At 37.3% G+C, this 21046-nt stretch overlaps 1 protein-coding gene across 14 annotated transcripts in view; it reads right to left on the bottom strand.

Annotated features, from left to right (window-relative positions):
* KLHL32 (kelch like family member 32) overlaps window positions 1–21046 on the bottom strand; it is a 238094-nt gene that overhangs the window by 52275 nt on the left and 164773 nt on the right. For 7 of the 14 annotated variants that reach the window (XM_078447145.2, XM_078447142.2, XM_078447141.2 and 4 more), the window contains one exon: window positions 7910–8636. The exons of 2 other annotated variants lie outside the window; for them this stretch is intronic. In XM_078447145.2, coding sequence (XP_078303271.1) covers window positions 7910–8636 — 727 coding nt within the window. Of the gene's footprint in view, window positions 1–7909; window positions 8637–17433; window positions 19030–21046 lie in introns of those variants that run through there. 5 more of the 14 variants (XM_078447149.2, XM_078447148.2, XM_060616230.3 and 2 more) reach the window with 5 other exon arrangements.

Genomic DNA, 21046 nt, shown 5'->3' with positions numbered 1-21046 from the left:
TTCAAAGATGGTAGGAAGGGCAGAGTGCAATTGAGAGCTAAATAGGCCTACAGAACTGTCTGCAGAAGAGAGGAACTCCACAGTCCAGAGAAGGGAAAGAAAAGACTCTCATAAGGAAGCCTGCATAGGGAAGATGAATCTCCATAGTGTCTGGCTTTGAAAAGCAGAGGGGATGAAATTCACACAATCTTAAAATCAGAGGAGTTTAAAACTCAGAATTTAAAAAAAAACCAGCAGTCTTGTGGGCTGGGAAGGTGAGAGGAAACTGAGTCCCCACATTAGGGAGACAACACAACAAAGAGGTCCATGTAGAGATAGCATAGAAGCAGCAGTTTGAAAAATACCTGGGGTATACAGGAGAGAGATTTCTTATTAATCTCAGAGTGCAGCTAGAGGGATAGGGATCATTGGGAGACTTCTCCAGGAAAAAAAAAGAGCTGGCAGGCACCACCATTTCTCTCCCCATCCACATGTACACCTCTTAGAACCAGTGCAGTACCAAAATTCTACACCTAACTTGCTAAAAGCACACCCTACCCCTGTGTTGTCATGCAGACACACCCCCCACTCATGCCTCAGTTCCAGGTCCCCTCCCACAGGAGAACAACACAAACCTTGCTAACATGATCTGGCCTACCCTTGAATGCTTCTCTGGGTCCACCCACTCATCCCAGCCTGCCTTGTGGAGGAAGCTGCAGGTTCCCTCCCACCAGCACAAACCTTGGTGGCACCATGCACTCCACTCCCACGTTCCCCTGCAGTTTGGTAATACTGCATCTCTGGCCAATGCCTGGTCTGACTCAAGTTAATCCAACAACAGCCCCACACTGGTTCACTAAAAACACAAGGACCAAACCCTGCCCACAATAGGCAAAGAGAGTCATTGCAGATGATTGGATGGAAGGAAAATGCAACAGAGCCACAAGAGCAGGGCACATACATCAATATATTCAAGACACTCCTAAGGTGCCAGGTTCTGGTAAACAGGGGATACTGCACTGCAGGGCACTACAGGACCTCTTTTTCATTAGGTCACTACTTTCAAAAACAAGAGATGTAGTTCACTATCCTAACACATAGAAATAGACACAGAGAATTACACAAAATGAGGAGACAGAGTAATATGTCCAAAATGTAATATGTCCTGTTCTTTCGAACAGGAAAAAATCACAACAAGAGACATAAACAGAACAGAGATAAGTAATATGCCTGACAGAGAATTTAAAGTAATGGTCATAAAGATACTCACTCAACTAGAGAAGAGTAGAGGACCTCAGTGAAACCCTTAACAAAGAGACAGGAAACATTAAAAAGAGTCAATCAGAGATAACTCAATAATTGAAATTAAGTTTACACTAGATGGAATAAATAGTAAACTAGAAGAAGCAGAAGAACAGATCAGTGAGTAATGAACAACTGAGTAATGGAAATCAATCGAGAGGAACAAGAGAGAAAAAAAATGAAAACAGACTGGAATTGACATCATCAAGTATAATAACATTCACATTACAGGGATCCTAGAAGGAGAAGAGAGAGAAAAGGGGGCAGGGAATTTATTTGAAGAAATAATAGCTAAACGTTTCCCAAATCTTAGGAAGGAAACAGAAATCCAGATCCAGGAGCCACAGAAGGCCCCCAACAAATTCAACCCAAAGAGGTCCACACCAAGGCACATAGTAATTAAAATGTCAAAAACTAGTGATAAAGAGAGAATTTTAAAAGCAGAAAGAGAGGGGTGCCTGGATGGTTCAGTTGGTTAAACATCCAACTCTTGATTTCAGCTCAGGTCATGATCTCACAATTTGTGAGTTCGAGCCCCATGTTAGACTCCATGCTGACATTGTGGAACCTACTTGGGATTCTCTCTCTCTCACTCTCCCTCTGTCCCTCCCCTGCTAAAGCACATTCCCTCTCTCTCTCTCTCTCTTTCTCTCCCTCCCTCCCTCAAAATAAATAAATTTTTAAAAAGTAGCAAGAGAAAAGAAAACAGTTATAGACAAGGGTGAAACCTAAGGCTGTCAAGTGATTTTTCAGCAGAAATTTTGCAGGCCAGAAGGGAGTAGCATGAAATATTCAGAGTGTTGAAAGGAAAAAAACCTGCAGTCAAGGATATTCTACCAGCAAGGCTATCATTCAGAATAGAAGGAGAGATAAAGAGTCTCCCAAACAAAAGTTAAAGGCATTCATGACTAAACCAGCCCTACATGAAATGTTAAAGAGGACTTTTTGAATGGAAAGGAAAGCACATAAGTAGGAGTAAGAAGAGTAGGAAACACAAAAGGAGTAAAATTATGTGTATCTATAAAAATCTAGTCAAGGGATTCACAAAATAAAAATATATAAAGTATGACACCATATACATACCTAAACCATGAAGAGGGGAGAGTAAAAAATACATTCAAACTTAAGCGACCATCAACTTAATATAGACTGCTGTATGCATAAAATGTTATATACAAACCTAATGGTAACCACAAATCAAAAACCAGTAAGAGTTATGCAAAAAACTAACAGAAAGAAATCCAAGTGTATCACTAAAGAAACTCAACATGAGAAAAAAAGAGCATGAGAAGAGAGGAATAGAGAACTATAAGCACAACCATAAAAAAGTAACACAATGGCAATAAAAACATATCTATCAGTAATTACTTTGAATGTAAATGTACTAAACACTAATAAGACATAAGGTGACAGAATGGATAAAAAAGCAAGACCTACCTATATGCAGCCTATAAGAGACTCATTTCAGACTTAAAGACACATGCAGACTGAAAATGAAGGCATGGAAAAGCATTTATCATGCAAATGGAAGTGAAAAGAAAGCTGTGGAGGCAATAGTTATATCAAACAAAATAGACTTTTAAAAAATACTGTAATGAGAGATAAAGAAGGACACTATATAATTATAAAGGGAACAATGCAACAAGAAGATATAACAATTGTAAATATTTATGCACCCAATAGGAGAGCACCTAAATACATAAAGCAAGTAATAACAAACATAAAGAAAGTAATCAACAGTAATACAAAATATTAGAGGACTTTGTAGCAATGCAACATAGTAAGTAAGTCCCACACTTACATCAACGGATAGATCATCCAAACAGAAAATCAACATGGAAACGGTGGCTTTGAATGACACATTGGACCAGATAGATCTAATGGATACATTCAGAACAATTCATCATAACAGCAGAATTCATGTTCTTTTCAAGTACACATGGAACATTATCTAGAATAGATCACATGTTAGGCTACAAACCAAGTCTCAACAAATTCAAAAAGATCAACATCATACCATGCATCTTTTCCAATCCCAATACTATGAAACTAGAAATCAATCACAAGAAAAGAATATGGAAAAAGATATTAAACAATGAATGGGTAAACTAAGACATCAAAGATGAAATCAAGTAATATTTAGAGACAAATGAAAAAGATAACCCAATGGTCCAAAATCTTTGGGATACAGCAAAAGCTGTTCTTTTTTTTGAATTTTTTTTTAACCTTTATTTGTTTTTGAGACAGAGGGACAGAGCATGAACGGGGGAGGGTCAGAGAGAGGGAGACACAGAATCTGAAACAGGCTCCAGGCTCTGAACTGTCAGCACAGAGCCCGACACGGGGCTCGAACTCACGGAGTGCAAAATCATGACCTGAGCTGAAGTCGGCTGCTTAACCAACTGAGCCACCCAGGTGCCCCCAGCAAAAGCTGTTCTAAGAAAGATGTTTCTCGTACTACAGGCCTACCTCAAGAAGCAAGGAAAATCTCAAATAAACAACCTAACCTTATACCTAAAGAAGCTATAAAAAGATGAACAAACAAAACCCAAAAACAGTAAAGGAAGGAAGTAACAAGAGATTAGAGCAGACATAAATGAAATAGAAACTAAAAAGAAAAAAAAAAATAGGACAGATCAACAAAACTAGGAGCTGGTTCTTTGTAATGATCAAACCTTTAGGCAGACTCATAAACAACAACAACAACAACAAAAAGAGAGAGAGAGAAAGGACTCAAATAAACAAATCCAGAAATGAAAGAGGAGAAATAACAACCAACACCACAGAAATATGAAAGATTATAAGAGAATATGGTGAAAAATTATGTACCAGCAAATTGGACAACCTAATAGAACTGGATAAGTTCCTATAATCATATAACTTCCCAAAACTGAATCAGTAAGAAATAGAACATTTGAACAGATGCATTACCAGTAATGAAACTGTATCAGTAAAAAAAAAAAACTCCCAAAAAACAAAAAATTCCAGGACCAGACAGCTTCACAGATGAATTCTACCAAACACTGAAAGAAGAGTTAATACCTATTCTTTTCAAACTATTCCAAAAAATAGAAGAGGAAGGAAGCTTCAAATTAATTCTATGAGGCCACCATTACCCTGATACCAAAACCAAATAAAAACACCACACAAAAAAAGAGAAGTACAAGCCAAAATCTCTATGAAACATAAATGAAAAAATCCTCAACAAAATTAGCAAACCAAATTCAACAATACACTAATAAAACAATAATTCATCACAATCAAGTGGGATTTATTCCTGGGATGCAAGAATGGTTCAACATTTGCAAATCAATCAATGTGATACATCACAGCAATAAGAGAAAGAATTAAAACCATATAATCATTTCAATAGATGCAGAAAAACCATTTAACAAAGTACAACACATTCATGATAAAAAAAAAAAAAACCTCTCAACAAAGTAGGATTAGATCGAACATACCTTAACATAATAAAGGCCATATATGACAAACCCACAGCTAATAGCATACTTAAAGGGAAAATACTGAGAGCTTTTCCTCTAAGATTAGGAAAAAGACAAGGATTTCCACTCTCACTAATTTTATTCACCATAGTACTGGAAGTTCTGGCTGCAGCAACCAGACCAGAAGAAAAATGAAAGGCATCCAAATTTGTAAGGAAGAAGTAAAATTTTCACTGTTTGCAGATGACATCATACTATTTGTAGAAAACCCTGAAGACTCCACTACAAAAACTGCTAGAACTGATAAATGAATTCAGTAAAATTGCAGAATTCAAAATCAATATATGGAAATCTGGTGAATTTCTATACACTAATAAATAGCAAAAAGAGAAATTAAGAGAACAATCCCATTTACAATTGTGCCAAAAATAATAAAATCCCTAGGAACAAATTTAACCAAGGAGGTAAAAGACCTGTACTCTGAAAACTATAAAACACTGATGCAGGAAACTGAAGATGACACAAACAAATGGAAAGATACTCCATGCTCATAGATTGGAAAAGCAAATATTGTGAAACTGTCCATACTACCCAAAGCACTCTACAGATTTAATGCAACCTCTATCAAAATACCAACAGCATTTTTTTGCAGAATTAGGACAAATAATCCTAACATTTGTATGGAACTACAAAATGCCCTGGGTAGCAAAAGCAATCCTAACAATGAAGAACAAGATTGGGGGAGGGAGGGCGGGTATCACAATCTCAGATTTCAAACCATACTACAAAACTAGAGTAATCAAAACAGTCCAGTACTGGCACAAAAGTATACATATAGATCATTGGAGCAGAATAGAGAACCCAGAAATAAACCCATACTCACAAGGTCAATTAATCTGTGACAAAGGAGGCAAGAACATACAATGGGGGAAAAGACAGTCTCTTCAATAAACAATGTTGGGAAAACTGGACAGCTACATGTGAAAGAATGAAACTGGACCACTTTCTTACACCACACACAAAAACTCAAAATGCATTAAAGACCTAAATGTCAGACCTGAAACCATAAAACTCATAAAAGAAAACAGACAGTAATGTCTTGGACATCAGTCTTAGCAGTATTTTTCTAGATATGACTCCTCAGGCAAGAGAAACAAAAGTAAACTATTGGGACTATATCAAAATAAAAAGCTTTTGCACATTTAATGAAACCATCAAAAAAACAAACAGCAACCTACTGAATCAAAGAAGATACCTGCAAAACATATATCTTATAAGGGGTTAATATCTGAAATATATAAAGAACTTATACAACTCAACCCCAAGAAAATAAATAATCCAATTAAAAAAGGTAGAGAACCTGAAAAGACATTTTTCCAAGGAAGACATATACATGGCCAACAGGCACATGAAAAGATGCTCAACATTACTAATAATCAAGGAAATGGAAATCAAAACCACATTAAGATATCAACTCACACCAGCCAGAATGGCTAGCATCAAAAAGACAAGAAATAACAAGTGTTGTCAAAGAGGTGGAGAAAAGGGAACCTTCATGCATTGTTGGTGAGAATGTAAACTGGTGAAAACACTATGGAACACAGTATGGAGGTTCTTCAAAAAAATCTGAAATAGAACTACAACATGACCCAGTAATTCCACTACTGGGTATTTACCCCCCACCCCCCCAAAATGAAAACACTATGGAAAAGATATATGCATCCCTATGTTTACTGCAGCATTATTTTCAATAGCCAAATTATGGAAGCGGCCCAAGTGTCCAATGATATATGAATGGATAAAGATGTGATATAATATATATGTGTATATATATAGATATAATTATTATAATAATCTAAATGGAATATTACTCAGCCATAAAAAAGAATCAGCTCATGCCATTTGTGACAACATAGATGGACCTAAAGGGTATTACGCTGAGTAAAGTAGGTCTGAAAAAGACAAATACCACACAATTTCATTTATGTGTGAGCCCTATAAAACAAAACAAATGAACAAACAAAAACACCAGAAACAGAATCATAAATACAGAGAACACACTGGTGGTTGCCAGTGGGGAGGGGGGTAAAATACATGAAAAAGATTAAGACATACAGACTTAAAAAAAAGTGATTGTGTCTTCTAAATACAAACATCTCAAAGTTACTCTTAGTATTTAAGTTATCTTATATTCCTATTTCTCTTTGTCCTGGACATGGGAATTCAACAAGTTCCATCTGCGTTACAAAATGAGTGTCCTCTGAGAGGTGATGGGACTTTCCTCCCCAGTGGGCAACGCTTTCAAAGGAGAAGAGTTTAGATCTTTTCAAGAATTGGATTGGAAACACAGGTTGATAATGTGATGTTAATAACTTACGCCTCATAGACTCCCTCTGTACCAGTGAAAAGGTAGCCAGTAGGGGTTTGCAGGAATATATGCTGTGGATGAAACAAGACTGGCAGTGAGTGGACTACTACTGAAATTGGGCCATGGGTACATAGGATTCACTATACTAGTCTCCTTTTTTCATAATCAAAAGGCTTAAAAAGAGTGAAGACAATGTAAATTAAAATAATAAGTACACCCAAATAATCAGTAAGAATGGAAAATTAAACAAGAATGAAGAATTTAGGATGGTATGCACAACTATAATCCACAGATAATACAAAAACATATCTTAGCCAATAACTTAAATCTCTTCCCTCCATGTACATGGCTCCTACCTGGATATATTCCTATTGCTATACCCATCAAAACGGATTCACTGGACTTTTACTTTGCCTGCCCTGTCTTTGATGGAACATCTCCTAGTCAAGCAGCCCAGAGTGGTTAAAAAAAAATGGCAAAGAATCTAGACAAGCCACAAGGCGTGTAAAGCAATCCATGAGTATCAAAAACTGACAATCTAAACAATAGAAGGTTTGGTAAGAAAAGGATGTGATGGGCCATTAATTTCCACCTTGAATTTTTACTCATTGAGAAAGTCACAGAAAGCTCAATTAGTTCCAATTACATTGCTCTCTAAAGAGTAGGTTTCCAGTAATAAATGTTAATTAGGTAAAATGGCATCCTTGGTTCAGTGGTTCAATTAAACATGGCCACAACTACCAACACTTGACTTTTAAATTTATGCCACAATGAAAAAGTGTTTTTTGATAAATCCAACATATGACGCACGTTCTACCTGATATCCAAAGAAGACCATCAGCCACATATCCAGCATGACATGAAAGGGATCGGTCAAAGGACTGCACAAAAGTCCATTTGTTCTTCTTGGGGCAATATCGCTCAACTGTAGGCAGAACCTGGCGCAGTTCATTTCTACCCCCAACTGCATAGAGGTATTCATCCATGGCACCCAGCACAAAATGCTCCCGGCAGTTTTTCATGGGTGCTATCTCCGCCCAGGAATTACTGCGGGGGTCATAGCGACAGGCAGTCCTCACAGCACATGTCCGGCCACTAGCATGCTCAACTTCTCCTCCTGCCACAAACAGAAAGTCCCCCATGACTGCTACACAGTGGTGGCTCCTTCCCACGGGCATGGGAGCCAGCTCACTCCAGTTGGCAATGGCAGCTATGAGAGCATTCTCCTGGTCAACAGGATTGAAGTACCGAAGTTCCTTGACTTTACAGACCTCACGCTTTTTCCCACCAATGATATATAGAGTGTCTGATTGGAATCGCGGTTTGGTCCTGCGAGTTTGCCAAACGGGCTGTGCATAGATGCTCTGGTGGTACTCCAGGGCCTCATTGACAAGAGCTGTTGCAGTTTCACTTGCCTGGACGAGGGGGTGGGACAGGGCAACTGTATGGAGAGTATCCACATCCATCAGGCCAAAGCGGATATACTGCAGGAGCTCATCCATGTACTGGTAATGGCAGTTGTGTTCCAACCACCTCACAGCTAGCTGAAACAGAGGGAGGGGGGGATGAGAGAATACACAGGTAAGACAGAGAACCAAAGCAATGGTGTGCAGGCAGGTCACCTTGTATTCTTTCAGACACTTCATAAATGTATTGTAAGATACATTTTTTTTCTTACAAATAGTGTAGCAGCAGAATATTTTGATACTCAGCTGAGGAATATTTTTTCTGCATCAGCAGAGACACAAAAGAGCTCAAGCATTGTTGGTAGAGGTCAAGAGCAATGTTTAGCAACACTAGAGGAGACTTAAGGTGGCAATTGGGAGGAACAACAATCACTTTTCAAAGAATGAGAACACTGTTGTGAAGCAGCCTGTTCTCTTGTTTCATGCAGAAGAGTCATGGTATACCCCACCCCAGGAATGTCTATGGTGAGCAGTGTCACCACAGTACAAGCAGTGTATGTCAACCCATGAGTCAAGGTGCTGTATCAATTTGAGTACAAATGAAAATATGTGATCATCTGAGACCACAAGGTATACTTGGGAGAGAATCAATATGACACTAGTAAAAGGATTTAGAAACAAAGAGCACTTTTCCCCCTGTCCCCTTTGGTAGGTCTAATCGGTCAGGAAACAAGAGAAGAAAAAGGAAGATTGTAACCCATCAATTTTATTTTTATTTCCCAATTAGTTTTCATCTTGGAAATATTTGTTGTTTGCACATAGAAGATACTGGCAATTTGTTAGAGCCGTTTTCACAAAACAGGATAGGGAGAATGTTATCTTTGTATTATGGACACAACAGTGAAATGTAATCTTAACCTTTTTGTTTAGGTCTAGATCTCTTTCAAGAAGGAAAAGAGTAAGAACTCTGGGCTACAGATATATAGAATTTCTTCACACTAAAGAAGGTGTACAAAGTCATAAACAATAAAATTATACAATAATTTAGAAAATACCATCAACAAAAAAACCAATTCATGTTACAGAACACGTTATGTAGTTTAATTAATGTGACTTAATATTTAAGTTTGGCAAATTTTCCTGCATACCAACATGAAATATATCTAATATCTCCAGGCAACACATTTGATATAAATTATCCTTAGCAGCACCTATATTAAGCTAGATCTCCTAGATAATATAAATGTGGATGTGAAGGAATTAGCATGAAAAAGTAAAGTAATAAATTAGAATATTAAGTAATTGTGACCAGTGAAACTGGGGTTCTGGCTCTGCTTTTCAGCTGATATGTATCACTGGGAAAAAAAATCTACAGAGGGAGGTGAAGGAAATGTAGTGCTCTTGGACCATTACTCCTAGGCAAACATGAGCTGGGTTTTCACCTGGTGAAAAGGATCATGAAACTCTCTGAAGAACTACATGATTTCATTTGAGAGTTTCATACATAGTTTCTGTATTCATTTTGACAAATGGTTCCAAAAGGCAAGGCATATTTGGGGCTTTTCTTTTTAGCTTTCTGAATGAAGAGAATATAGGAAATGAAGTCACATCTAATATGTACTAAATTGCATCTCTTGATGAACTACGTAGTAAAGAGAAATGAAAAAAGAATGCTAGGTAGCCTATCTCTGCCAAGAAGGCAGACAGCAAGGAGGGCAGATGACTGACATTCCCTAGCTGTTTTTCTAGAAGCTGGCTTTTTTTTAACTTAAATAAGATACCAACTTGAAGAAAAAAAAATGTATCTGTGTATGGTAATCATGAACAATAATCAAAGATACTGTAGAAGAAAAACATCACTCAGCAATCACCAGGTCTGCGCCAGAAGTAGAGAAGAGTTCCCATAGGCAACATCCTGATTTTTTTCCACCCTACATTTAGAAATTTCAAGGAATGGCATTCCGCCATTTCCCTGGGAAGATAATTCAACAACTTAATAAATGATCTTCCATTCTTTGGCCACAGAGCTTTCAAAAGTTCTAGGGATAAAGTCATCCATTCAAGGTTATTTGTCATGAACCAGGAAAAATTTTCTGAGATGTAATCTTTGATATTGCTCCTAATTTAATTGAGTAGTTCCAGCTGATACTGCTTTGCTCTGTAACATATTTCTCAGCATCCTTACAGTCCTAATATTTCTGCAAATTTCATATGGATACTATAGGAAACAGCATGAGTGAAACATTAGATAAATATCCATCTCTCCATAGCCTCTTTTTAGAGCACAGTGCTGCCCATTTAATTATTTTTCTCTTTCCTCATAAATCTTTTCTTCCTATGTCATAATCAATCTTCTAATCCATCTCTTAACACTCTCCAGTTTATTTTTGTTTTTCCAGCACTTGGTATCACTTACTGCATGAAAAGTACACAAGCCACAGCTAGGTTCTGCGTTGAAGAAAATCTTTAACAAATCAAACTGGCAGTGGAACAGTGACCACTGTGATCTATCACTGATTAATTTCTGGCTTTCTGTCTATTAGGCCTATATCACATGTATCACGAGGTTTTTCATGTTCAATTTCTCAATACTACGCATTATAGAATGCCTTGTGCACAAACATTTAGTTCGTATTTTCTGGGATAATTTTTATCTTATTTCTTGCCAATATTTCTAATTTCTCACAGACTTCATATAACTTGTGCAATTTTATCATTCTAAATATTTTCAGATTACACAAATCATTCACAGTTATTGGGTTTATCTTTTCTCCAAATCGAAGGTAGATGAATTTACAATTAACTGTTCTGACACCAACCTCAAAGCAATCTCAGCTAGAATTACTGTGGTTTATAGATTTAAATCCAGTCATTTCCAAACCTAGCATGCACACAAATTAACTGGGGTTTCTGGTCAAGATGCAGCTTCTGATTCAATAACTGGAGAGAGGAGAATAGGGAGTTTGCATATTCTAACCATCTAAAGGTGATGCATATGCTGCTGGTCCATAGACCACACTGAGTCAGAAGATTCCAGACAGATTCCCATTCATGAAAGAGTAAATCAGTGCCTTTTCAGAGTAAATTGAGTCTTTTGTTTCAAAATTGAGAAGGCTTAAATCAAATGAAGTCTAAGTTGGATGTTTTAGTAAAAATATAGGACACTTATAGTTTAGTATTAAAGGTAAAACAATACATTTCCTATATGGTAAGATATGGCTAAGATCTTACTATGGGTAAGACACCATATTTTGAGACCTTGGTTCTAGAAGGTCTATAAATCAAAGGCTGATTCTGACAGTATATAGTGAGTCACGTAAACACTCCGCAGTTCTGCTTTCACAGTAACAAATAAATGTTAAAGGGTGCAACAAGGATGGAGCTAGAGTATATTGCACTAAGCAAAATAAAACAGAGACAAATACCATGATTTCACTCATATGTGGAATTTCAGAAACAAAAGAGCATAGGGAAAAGCAAAGAGGGAGAGAGGCAAACCAAGAAACAGACTCTTAACTATCAGAACAAACTGATGGTTACCAGAGGGGAGGTGAGGAGGGGGACTAGAGGATGGGGACTGAGGAGCGCCACTTGTTGTGATGGGTTCTAGATGCATGGAAGTGGTGACTCACTACACTCTACGCCTGAAACTAACATTACCCTGTATGTTAACTAACTGGAATTTAAATGAACACTTTAAAAAAAGAATAATTGTACTCTGTTTTTACTTTCGTAAAAATGTAAAAGAGAAAAACCACTGAAAGCATAGATAACTCTTATTTATCCAAATAATGAAAAAAATGGCAAAGAAATTTCAGAACAATGAACTACCTCGAAATCACTTCTACACCATGACTTCTTCACAGAGTCATGCTGAATTAAAGGTAAGGTGGTTGAGGAAATCCTGGGGCCCATTTAAGGGGCCTCCATTACCCATTTGAAGGCTGATTCATCACCAGAGCATCACAGAACCTAAAGACCACAGTTAGCTTTGTAGTATATTCTGGTGCTTATGCTTGAAAACATAAGGGAACTGGTGGTTTTTAATCACCCTACACTGAGAAAGCATAAATCAGGGCAGGCTGAAATCCTATTCTATTTTACTTACTCTAGCATACTGATATCCCCATCACTCTAAACTGTAGCATATTTTAATTAGGAGAAAAATGGAGCAATTAGCAGAAGTCTTTATCTCCCACTTTTTTTGGAGACAAAGCTAGCAAGAGTGGAAAAAAAATTAAAGATTCTGTCTGGGAAGTCACACAAAGAGTACCATTATGCAAGATGTTTCCTAAACCATGTGAAACACAAAGCATTATCATCTCTAAAGACTACAGGAGGGGCACCTGGGTGGCTCAGTCTGTTAAGCATCCGACTTTGGCTCAGGTCATGATCTCACCGTTTGTGAGTTCGAGCCCCACGTCAGGCTCTGAGCCTGGAGACTGCTTCAGATTCTGTTTCCCTCTCTCTTTGCCCCTCCCCCACTGTTACTCTGGCTCTCAAAAATAAGCAAACATTTAAAAAAATTAAAAAAAAAAAAAGACTACGGGAGATCTCCCAAGCATTTTGCCTGACCCAGTCTAGCTCATCTTACCCTGATGGAGAATTGTTTCTTCCTACAAGGGGCATTTGCTACAGCTTATTCCAGCTTCAACACATCTCATCCTCAGATCCTTGATAAGAACAATGCCTGCACACAGTAGGCTATACATATTTGTTAAAGGGAAAATTATTTACAGGGCGCCTGAGAGGCTCAGTCAGTTGAGTATCCAACTTCGGCTCAGGTCAGGCATGGTTCATGGGGTTCGAGCCCCACATCAGGCTCTGCACTGGCAGCTCAGAGCCTGGAGCCTGCTTTGGATTCTGTGTCTCCCTCTCTCTGCTCCTCGCCTGCTCACACTCTGTCTCTTTCTCTTTCTCTAAAGTAAATAAACATTAAAAATATTTTTTAAGAAGGGAAAATTATTTACAACTGTTCTTCTGCTATTTCTCATATTCTTCTTGAACAAATAATGTCAATTCCTCTATATAATTATCTACCTATCACAGGTTTTGGTTTCCTATTATCTCATCTTCATGGCTTTCCTCTAAAGTCCTTATAAACTCTAAAAATGCCACACAACAGCATGCAGTGTACTAAACTTACCTATATAAGACCCTTGTTTTACTCCTTCACATGATTAGTGCCAACCACCTCTATTTGAGGTTCTTGGCAATGCAATGAACATCATAGTCTTTTAAGCCCTCAAATAAATAAAATATTAGGGTAAGAAAACACTTTAGAATCCATTTGGTATTTGGTTCAAGCTTCTCAATTTTACAAACAGAAATCAAATCTAGACAAGTTATCTCTCTTACCTCAAGTCGTGCAACTAATTAGAAAAGCTGGAACTTAAACCCCAGTTTTTTAGACTCTTAACTATAGACAACAAACTGAGGGTTGCTGGAGGGGAGGTGGGTTGGGGACATGGGTGAATTGGGTGATGGGCATTAAGGAGGGCACTTGTTGCGATGAGCACTGGGTGTTGTAAGTCAGTGATGAATCATTAAATTCTAAACCTGAAACTAATATTACACTGTATGTTAACTAACTGGAATTTACATTAACAATTTTAAACTACAAAAATAAATTAATAAAGCTGAAAAAAACCTAAAAGAAAAGCAAACCCAGCTTTTAAATTATACAACTATTTTTCTATTGTATCATATCATCATTCTTTTTCTCTTTTTTTAGTGTTTTTTATTTATTTTTGAGAGAGCACAAGCAGGGGAGGGGCAGAGAGATGGGGGCAGAGGATCTGAAGCAGGCCCTGCACTGACAGCAGCGAGTCCAATGTGGGACTTGAACTCACGAACCATGAGATCATAACCTGAGCTGAAGTCAGATGCTCAACTGACTGAGCCACCCAGGTGCCCCGATTATTATTTTTCCATCAGTAATCATTTTTTTGATAAATTTTTAAAAAGTTTTATTTTATTTATTTATTTTGAGACAGCGACAGTGTGAGCGGAAGAGGGGTAGAGAGAGAGGGAGAGAGACTATCAAGCAGGCTCTGCACTGTCAGCACAGAGCTCATTGCAGGGCTCGAACCCACGAAACCATGAGATCACGACCTGAGCCGAAACTGAGAGTCAGACACTTAACCGACTGAGCCACCTAAGCGTACCAACCATCAGTAATTATTTTAAGATAGAATGTAATTAAGACCAAAGATAACTTCCATATTTAGAGTTAAATTAAAAAAATAAAGTATTTTTTAAGTATGTTTTGCTTGAAGATAGGTGGACAGTATTTTTCAATAAATCTCATTTATGGATTACTTCAACATAAAAAGCATATATTTAATGCTTTTAAAAATTCTTTTAATGCTTTAAAGAGTGTGTAATTAAAGAACAAATATTTAAGGTAAAAGGCATCCTTTGAGTCTTGAATTATTGTTTTACTTTTACGGAATATGTATTTTAATTCTAGGTCATTTCTTGTTAACTAAACCTGGCTCAAAAATATATAGAAAAGGCAATCCTTTCCTATTAGTTTTCTCAGTGTATCCCCACTGATTACCATTCTATGGAGTAGCCTATATGATATATCATGTAAAATCCTATGGTGTATCATCTTAAATTCTACAAATTTTACTCTAATTCAATTAAAACATACAGTTTACTCATGCATTTCAGGAACATATCAATGAGCAAACATTACATTCCTAATATTGTAAATCCTCAGGAATCCAAAGGAACCCAAATTCCTTTATTGTTCATACTCAAACACAGCCAGAAGCTGCTGTTTTGAAATCTGAAATTCCTAATCCTTTCAAAGCAGCAGCTGTTTTGAAGTCTAACTCTTGCTTATATATGTATGTCTGTCTGTATGTATACTACACAAAATGAACCCAAAGTAATGTCAAAATAATAACAAACCTTACATTCAGAGATTTCCTGAAATATATATGAATTATAAAGTCATCCCAAATCCAAGAATACACATCTTCCATACAAGTCCTTTATGTCTTGCAATGCATATAAAAATGCCCTTTACAGAGGCAGTTCTCTTCAGATGAGAGATCAAATCTTTTTAATCAACACTAACGAAAGATAAAGTCCTTGCCACATTGTTCAAAAGCACTATTCATTTGTGTTCAAAAGCACTATTTCCTTGTCTTAATTCACAAATTTTCACTGAAAAGGATGTTCTTATCACAATACTTATCAGACAGAGCTGAGTAAGCAAGGACTAATATTTTTGCCCACAGCCTTATTCTGCCCCCTTGGCCAGGGGCACCTGTAATTATTCTCCTATTTAAAACTTTGTTGTAGACAGCTTTGCTGAAGGGGCAAACCAAACCCTCCCTCTTGCAGGAGCCCACGCTGTGAAGGCACAAGTGTCTATATCCTTGCCAGTCCTGTCATCCTGCTGAGATAAGCCAGGGCACCAGTCTCCCCTCAGTGCCCGAGAGGCAGCATCAATTCCACACTTCTGCAAATTCAAAAAGGGACAAAGAAAGGGCACAAGAGCAAATCAACAACCAAATGACATTCCTAAACCTCCAAAAAGAGCCGGCATGTTAAAGAGCGTTTGGCCAACCGGGGTGGCAAGCCATGGAAGTATCTTTTAATACACTAAGTGACAATGCATGGACAGTTTTTCCTCTCTAAACGGAGTATCAAGCAAACTTTCCATCTTCCAGTCCATGTCCTCACAGGGATGGTGCATGACTGTTATTATACATTACATTAAATAACATCATTTTATACATTATTTTATAATGCCTTAAATCCTAGTAACATAAACATAAAACTTTAGCAAGATACCTTCCTAATGTTACATACAATTTCTTTAGATCATAGGTGTGGACGATTCCCCTAGAATGAGTGAGCAGGTGTTGAGACTTAACCATGTTAAACTACATAGAAGCTCACCGCATTAACATGAGTCATGTGAAGTCTGAATAGTGACATCTTAAACCAGAGTAATGACTGCCATAGAGAGTAAAGTTCATGTTAATAAATAAATGTGCCAAATTTTGTGGCCATATTCTCTTCTTTGAGACCAAATGAAAAATTTCTGTTCAAAAAGACAACATTGTCGTAAAATCCTAAATCACCAGAAACTAGGGACACAGGATCAGGGCATTTTCCTCTATCAGAACAATGAAAATGTTACCATGGAGGAATATTAAAAATTATAACAGTGCTCACTCGAGTGCTATAATTAAAACTGTGTCAACATTTTGCTTGTAAAACAGATTTTTCAAGGGAGATTGCACATTAACCATTATAGCTGACTATAGACTTATATAAGACACATAGGCGATTTTTTCCTCCAAGAAATATATTTCAATAGAATCAAATCTGATGAGGCCCAAGGTTCATATATTGTCAGAAGAAAAGACCTGACATATTTTTAAAAGAATATTCAGCTTAGCAGATATGATAATAACACATATTCTTTCATTGTTCATTTAAAACTTTATGAAGTTGGAGACTAACAAATGCTTTTATTTTCATCTTCAGGATAAAACGTATGCCTAGTGATAGTCTGGTTTGTCTTCAAGTCGTATAAATCTTTTGCCTTTTACTAAGGATTTACATAAAAAGGAATAGTTACAAGGTTTTTTTTTAGGATTTTAAAAATATAATGTATACAGCTTACTCTCCAATGGCTCAGAAAAAAACCCTCTCTTTCTCTCCCCCATCCCTCCCTCTCTTTCCCTCCTGTATTTTCTCTCTTGATATGTATCTATAGAGATCTAGATATTTATAAAGAGAGACAGAGAGATAGAGACAGAGACAGAATATATGATAAAGTACATGAGGTAATTTGTTTAAGAAATCGGCAAAGCGTATGGGTATTCTTTGTGCTATCCTTTCTCTTGTCACTTTTCTTTAAGTTTGAAATTATTTTGAAATAAAAATTTGAGAAAACAAAACTGTGCACAATAATCATCTTTACATATAGTATTATATTTATATATTTAATTACGTGCCAAAGAATAGCAAAAGCAAGATCCCTTGAGACCAAGGGGTGTTCCAGGTATTTAAGAGGGCAAAACAAAAAGTGACCTGAGTTGTCCTTTGGTTCAGTCTTGTAACACAAGAGGATATTTCAAAAGGATTTTATAAGGGTTGCATATCAAAATGAAGAGAAAATAAACATAGGAAAAAAGATGAGGTTAGTATACTGTTGTGTCCTTTCCACCTGTGAGAACTGGCCACCAGTTTGAGCTGACCTTTGAAAACTTAATAGAAAGAACAGTACAAGTATGGTTGATATTGCACCAGTCATTTGGCTTCTCATCTGTAAAATAAGTGAGTTGATGAGAGAGTCTCTTCTACTTCTAGGATATATGTCACCTACACATCCACCAAAAGTAGTATTTTAAACTAGAATCCTCCAAACTTCCTATAGGTGGTAGAGACAACCAAAATTAATCACTAGGTCTAGTAACCATGTTCCAGATTTTCACAGCACACATAGTTTTTATAAATCTCTTTTCAGAAAAACAAAGTGATTTTTTTGTCTATAATTCTATACTCACCAGAAATATATGCATGTTTATGTGCACATGCAGACAATCAGGTCAGATCATGGTCTTTTTCTCCCTGGGAACGACTTTGTTCAGAACATATTATCTCACTTAACAGTTACCATCTCTTGTAAAAACAAAATAATCTCAGCCAAAGAACACACATTTCAAATTTGTAAGACAACTGCTTCAAGGTACTATTTATTTAAATTCTCAGAAGGAGACTATATATATCAAGGCAAACATTCTTCAAACTAATCACATAAATTTTTACCTCAGGACTGTCTTGAAATATACCATCCCCATACTTATGTATAAGCTTTTCACATGGGAAAAATATCCCACAGAACCACCAAGACAACCACAATCATCTGTACCAATAATGCTGCAGGGAAAATGGAACACACCCTTCATCTCCTCCTATGTTAGCAAAATACAGGAACAATTAGAAATAACTTCTTCTACTTGCCTTCCAATGACCTGATAATGGTCTCTGAGCCAAAAAGTAATACTCATTCACCTAACCCTTGATGGCATCAGAATATTACTTGAAGCTGGACTGATAATAATAAAATAAGTAAAATCTTAGTGTCTACGTATTTATATATGACATCCTTCTGAATACCAAAGAGACTGCATGTTTTCACTGAAATATGAAGCTCATATTGTTAGAACAACACTGGAAAATGACAGAATGCCAACTCGATCAACAGAATAAAACCCTGCTACATCCCACTGGCAATAGGACTAGAATGACCCTACATGGGTCACAGCATTTTGTATTTCCCAGCTACCGTATGCAACGAAGATGGATTATCAGGGCAAAGACCGCTGAAATGGCCAGGAAAATCCGATGCTTTTTTCTATCACTAATTCGTATGCACCCATAGAGGTGAATGTGACACAGTAAAGAAGGAGGCAGGACTTGATGTCAAAGATCTGTTTCTGTAACTTATTTGGGCATTTATGAAAAACACTGGCATCCTGAGGCTCAGCTTCAGCATCTGCAAAACAAGGATGATATTAGTTACATCACAGGTGTCTCCAGAGGACTGAAAGGGAAAGCCTGTGACGGAGCTTGGCAAACTACAATATTTAGACCATATACAGAATTAACATGATGGCAAGGTGCCACTGAGAGATGGAACTAATCCTCAATTCAATTATTCTTTTGAATTCATGATAAAAGCGGCCAATTCAGACTATTTTTATAGAACACAGTACTGTGAAATATTGGTATAAATTTTGAGAAATTGCTGAATTCTGAGAAATTCATAAGAAAGTTGCAACACAGGGGCGCCTGGGTGGCTGTCGGTTGAGCGTCCGACTTCGGCTCAGGTCATGATCTCATGGTCCGTGAGTTCCAGCCCCGCGTTGGACTCTGTGCTGATGGCTCAGAGCCTGGAGCCTGTTTCAGATTCTGTGTCTCCCTCTCTCTCTGACCCTCCCCCGTTCATGCTGTCTCTCTGTCTCAAAAATAAATAAACGTTAAAGTAAAATTTTTTAAAAAAATAAAAAAAAGAAAGTTGCAACACAGTATTAAGTACTTCACATGTCGTAAAGTAAGAATAAAAGCATGACAATCTGTTGCAGATTATAAACTAGTGCTTACAATGAGCCTGTATTCACAGAAATGGACCCAGTAATTCTAACTCAGTAATTTAAGGTCTGTTGCTTTGTTAAATCCCATGTCAGAGAGGAATGAATGAATGAATGAATGATGAGAGAGATATAGACATAAACTTGGTTGTTTTTGCATAATACTCAGCATATATCCACTTTCTTCACTTGGCTTGAGTCTCTCATTAAAAATACTTGAATTCATGTCCATAAGCCCCCTCAAATCTCAACTCAGTTCACTGGGTGGCAAGGAAAAACATATATAAGCTAAGTTTTCTGGCTTGAGACAACTAAAATAATGATTGATTGTCTGAGCTGATTACTTTTCTTCTTGTTTTGTTGCTCTGAGGCAAATGATGTAACCATGAATCTTTTCTTTTAGATTTTTTATTCATCCATTCCTCAATTTCTTTTTGAGTGTCCATTATGTGCCAGGAACTTACTTAGTGAGAAACAGGATTCTAATCAGTCCACAACTACACATTCTTATTTGCCATTCACTTCCAAACTCTATTAATACCATAAAACTCAAGGCTTACTCTTGACCTCAAATGTCTTAACTCATCCCTATAAAATATACTCATGGAATACTGGAATTAGGGGAAGGAAAATCCTGCAAATTCAGAGTTCTGCAAATTCTGTCTATTGTAAGCATATTTTCAGACACATGCAAAAACCATCTTTTAATGCCGCCATTTCCCTCATGGGTGTTTTCAATATTGCTGGCACACTTATATAAATTTTATGGTTAAAAAAAAAAAAAGCTGTTTAATTTGTAAACATGCCCTGGAGCATCCTGAGAGCATCAAGCCTTGGAATATTTCTTTATGAACTGATTCAATAATAATGAACCAATAGCAGGTTCACTGGCACACATACTCTCTGCCTGAAATTAAACCTTTAATGACCAAAAGGACCTCACAGGCTCAAGCAGCTGCCCCAGGTCACTGATACAGACAGAGATAGTCAAATCCCTCAAACAAACGTTACTATGATGAATTTAGATGTCCAGGGAGTATCTAAGCTGCACTTAACGTTCTAATGTCGGCAGCCTCCAAATAAAAAGAAAATCATCCTCAATGGTCACTTTAAACGCTATGTTAGAGCTATGGAGCACATTGATTGAAGTGGGGGAGTCCCCTAAATGAAATGTACGACTAAACATTGTCGGGGGCCAGACTCTACTATCAAGGGAATGGAGCTGGTGGGCTGGGGAGGCAGAGCCTACCTTCTCAGTGAGTTGCAGAGAATACACATGAAGGCAATGCCCACCACTGAACACCACTACGTGAATTTCAGCTCGGCTACTGATGTTTCAATAGAATCTTGGGGTGGCTGGGAGGCTCAGTCAGTTAAGCGTCCAACTCTTGATTTCGGCTCAGGTCGTAATCTTATGGTTCA

This window comes from Panthera onca, chromosome B2 (assembly GCF_046562875.1).
Source record: "Panthera onca isolate mPanOnc1 chromosome B2, mPanOnc1 haplotype 2, whole genome shotgun sequence".
NCBI lineage: Eukaryota > Metazoa > Chordata > Mammalia > Carnivora > Felidae > Panthera > Panthera onca.
This window is presented reverse-complemented; position numbering and strand designations above follow the sequence as displayed.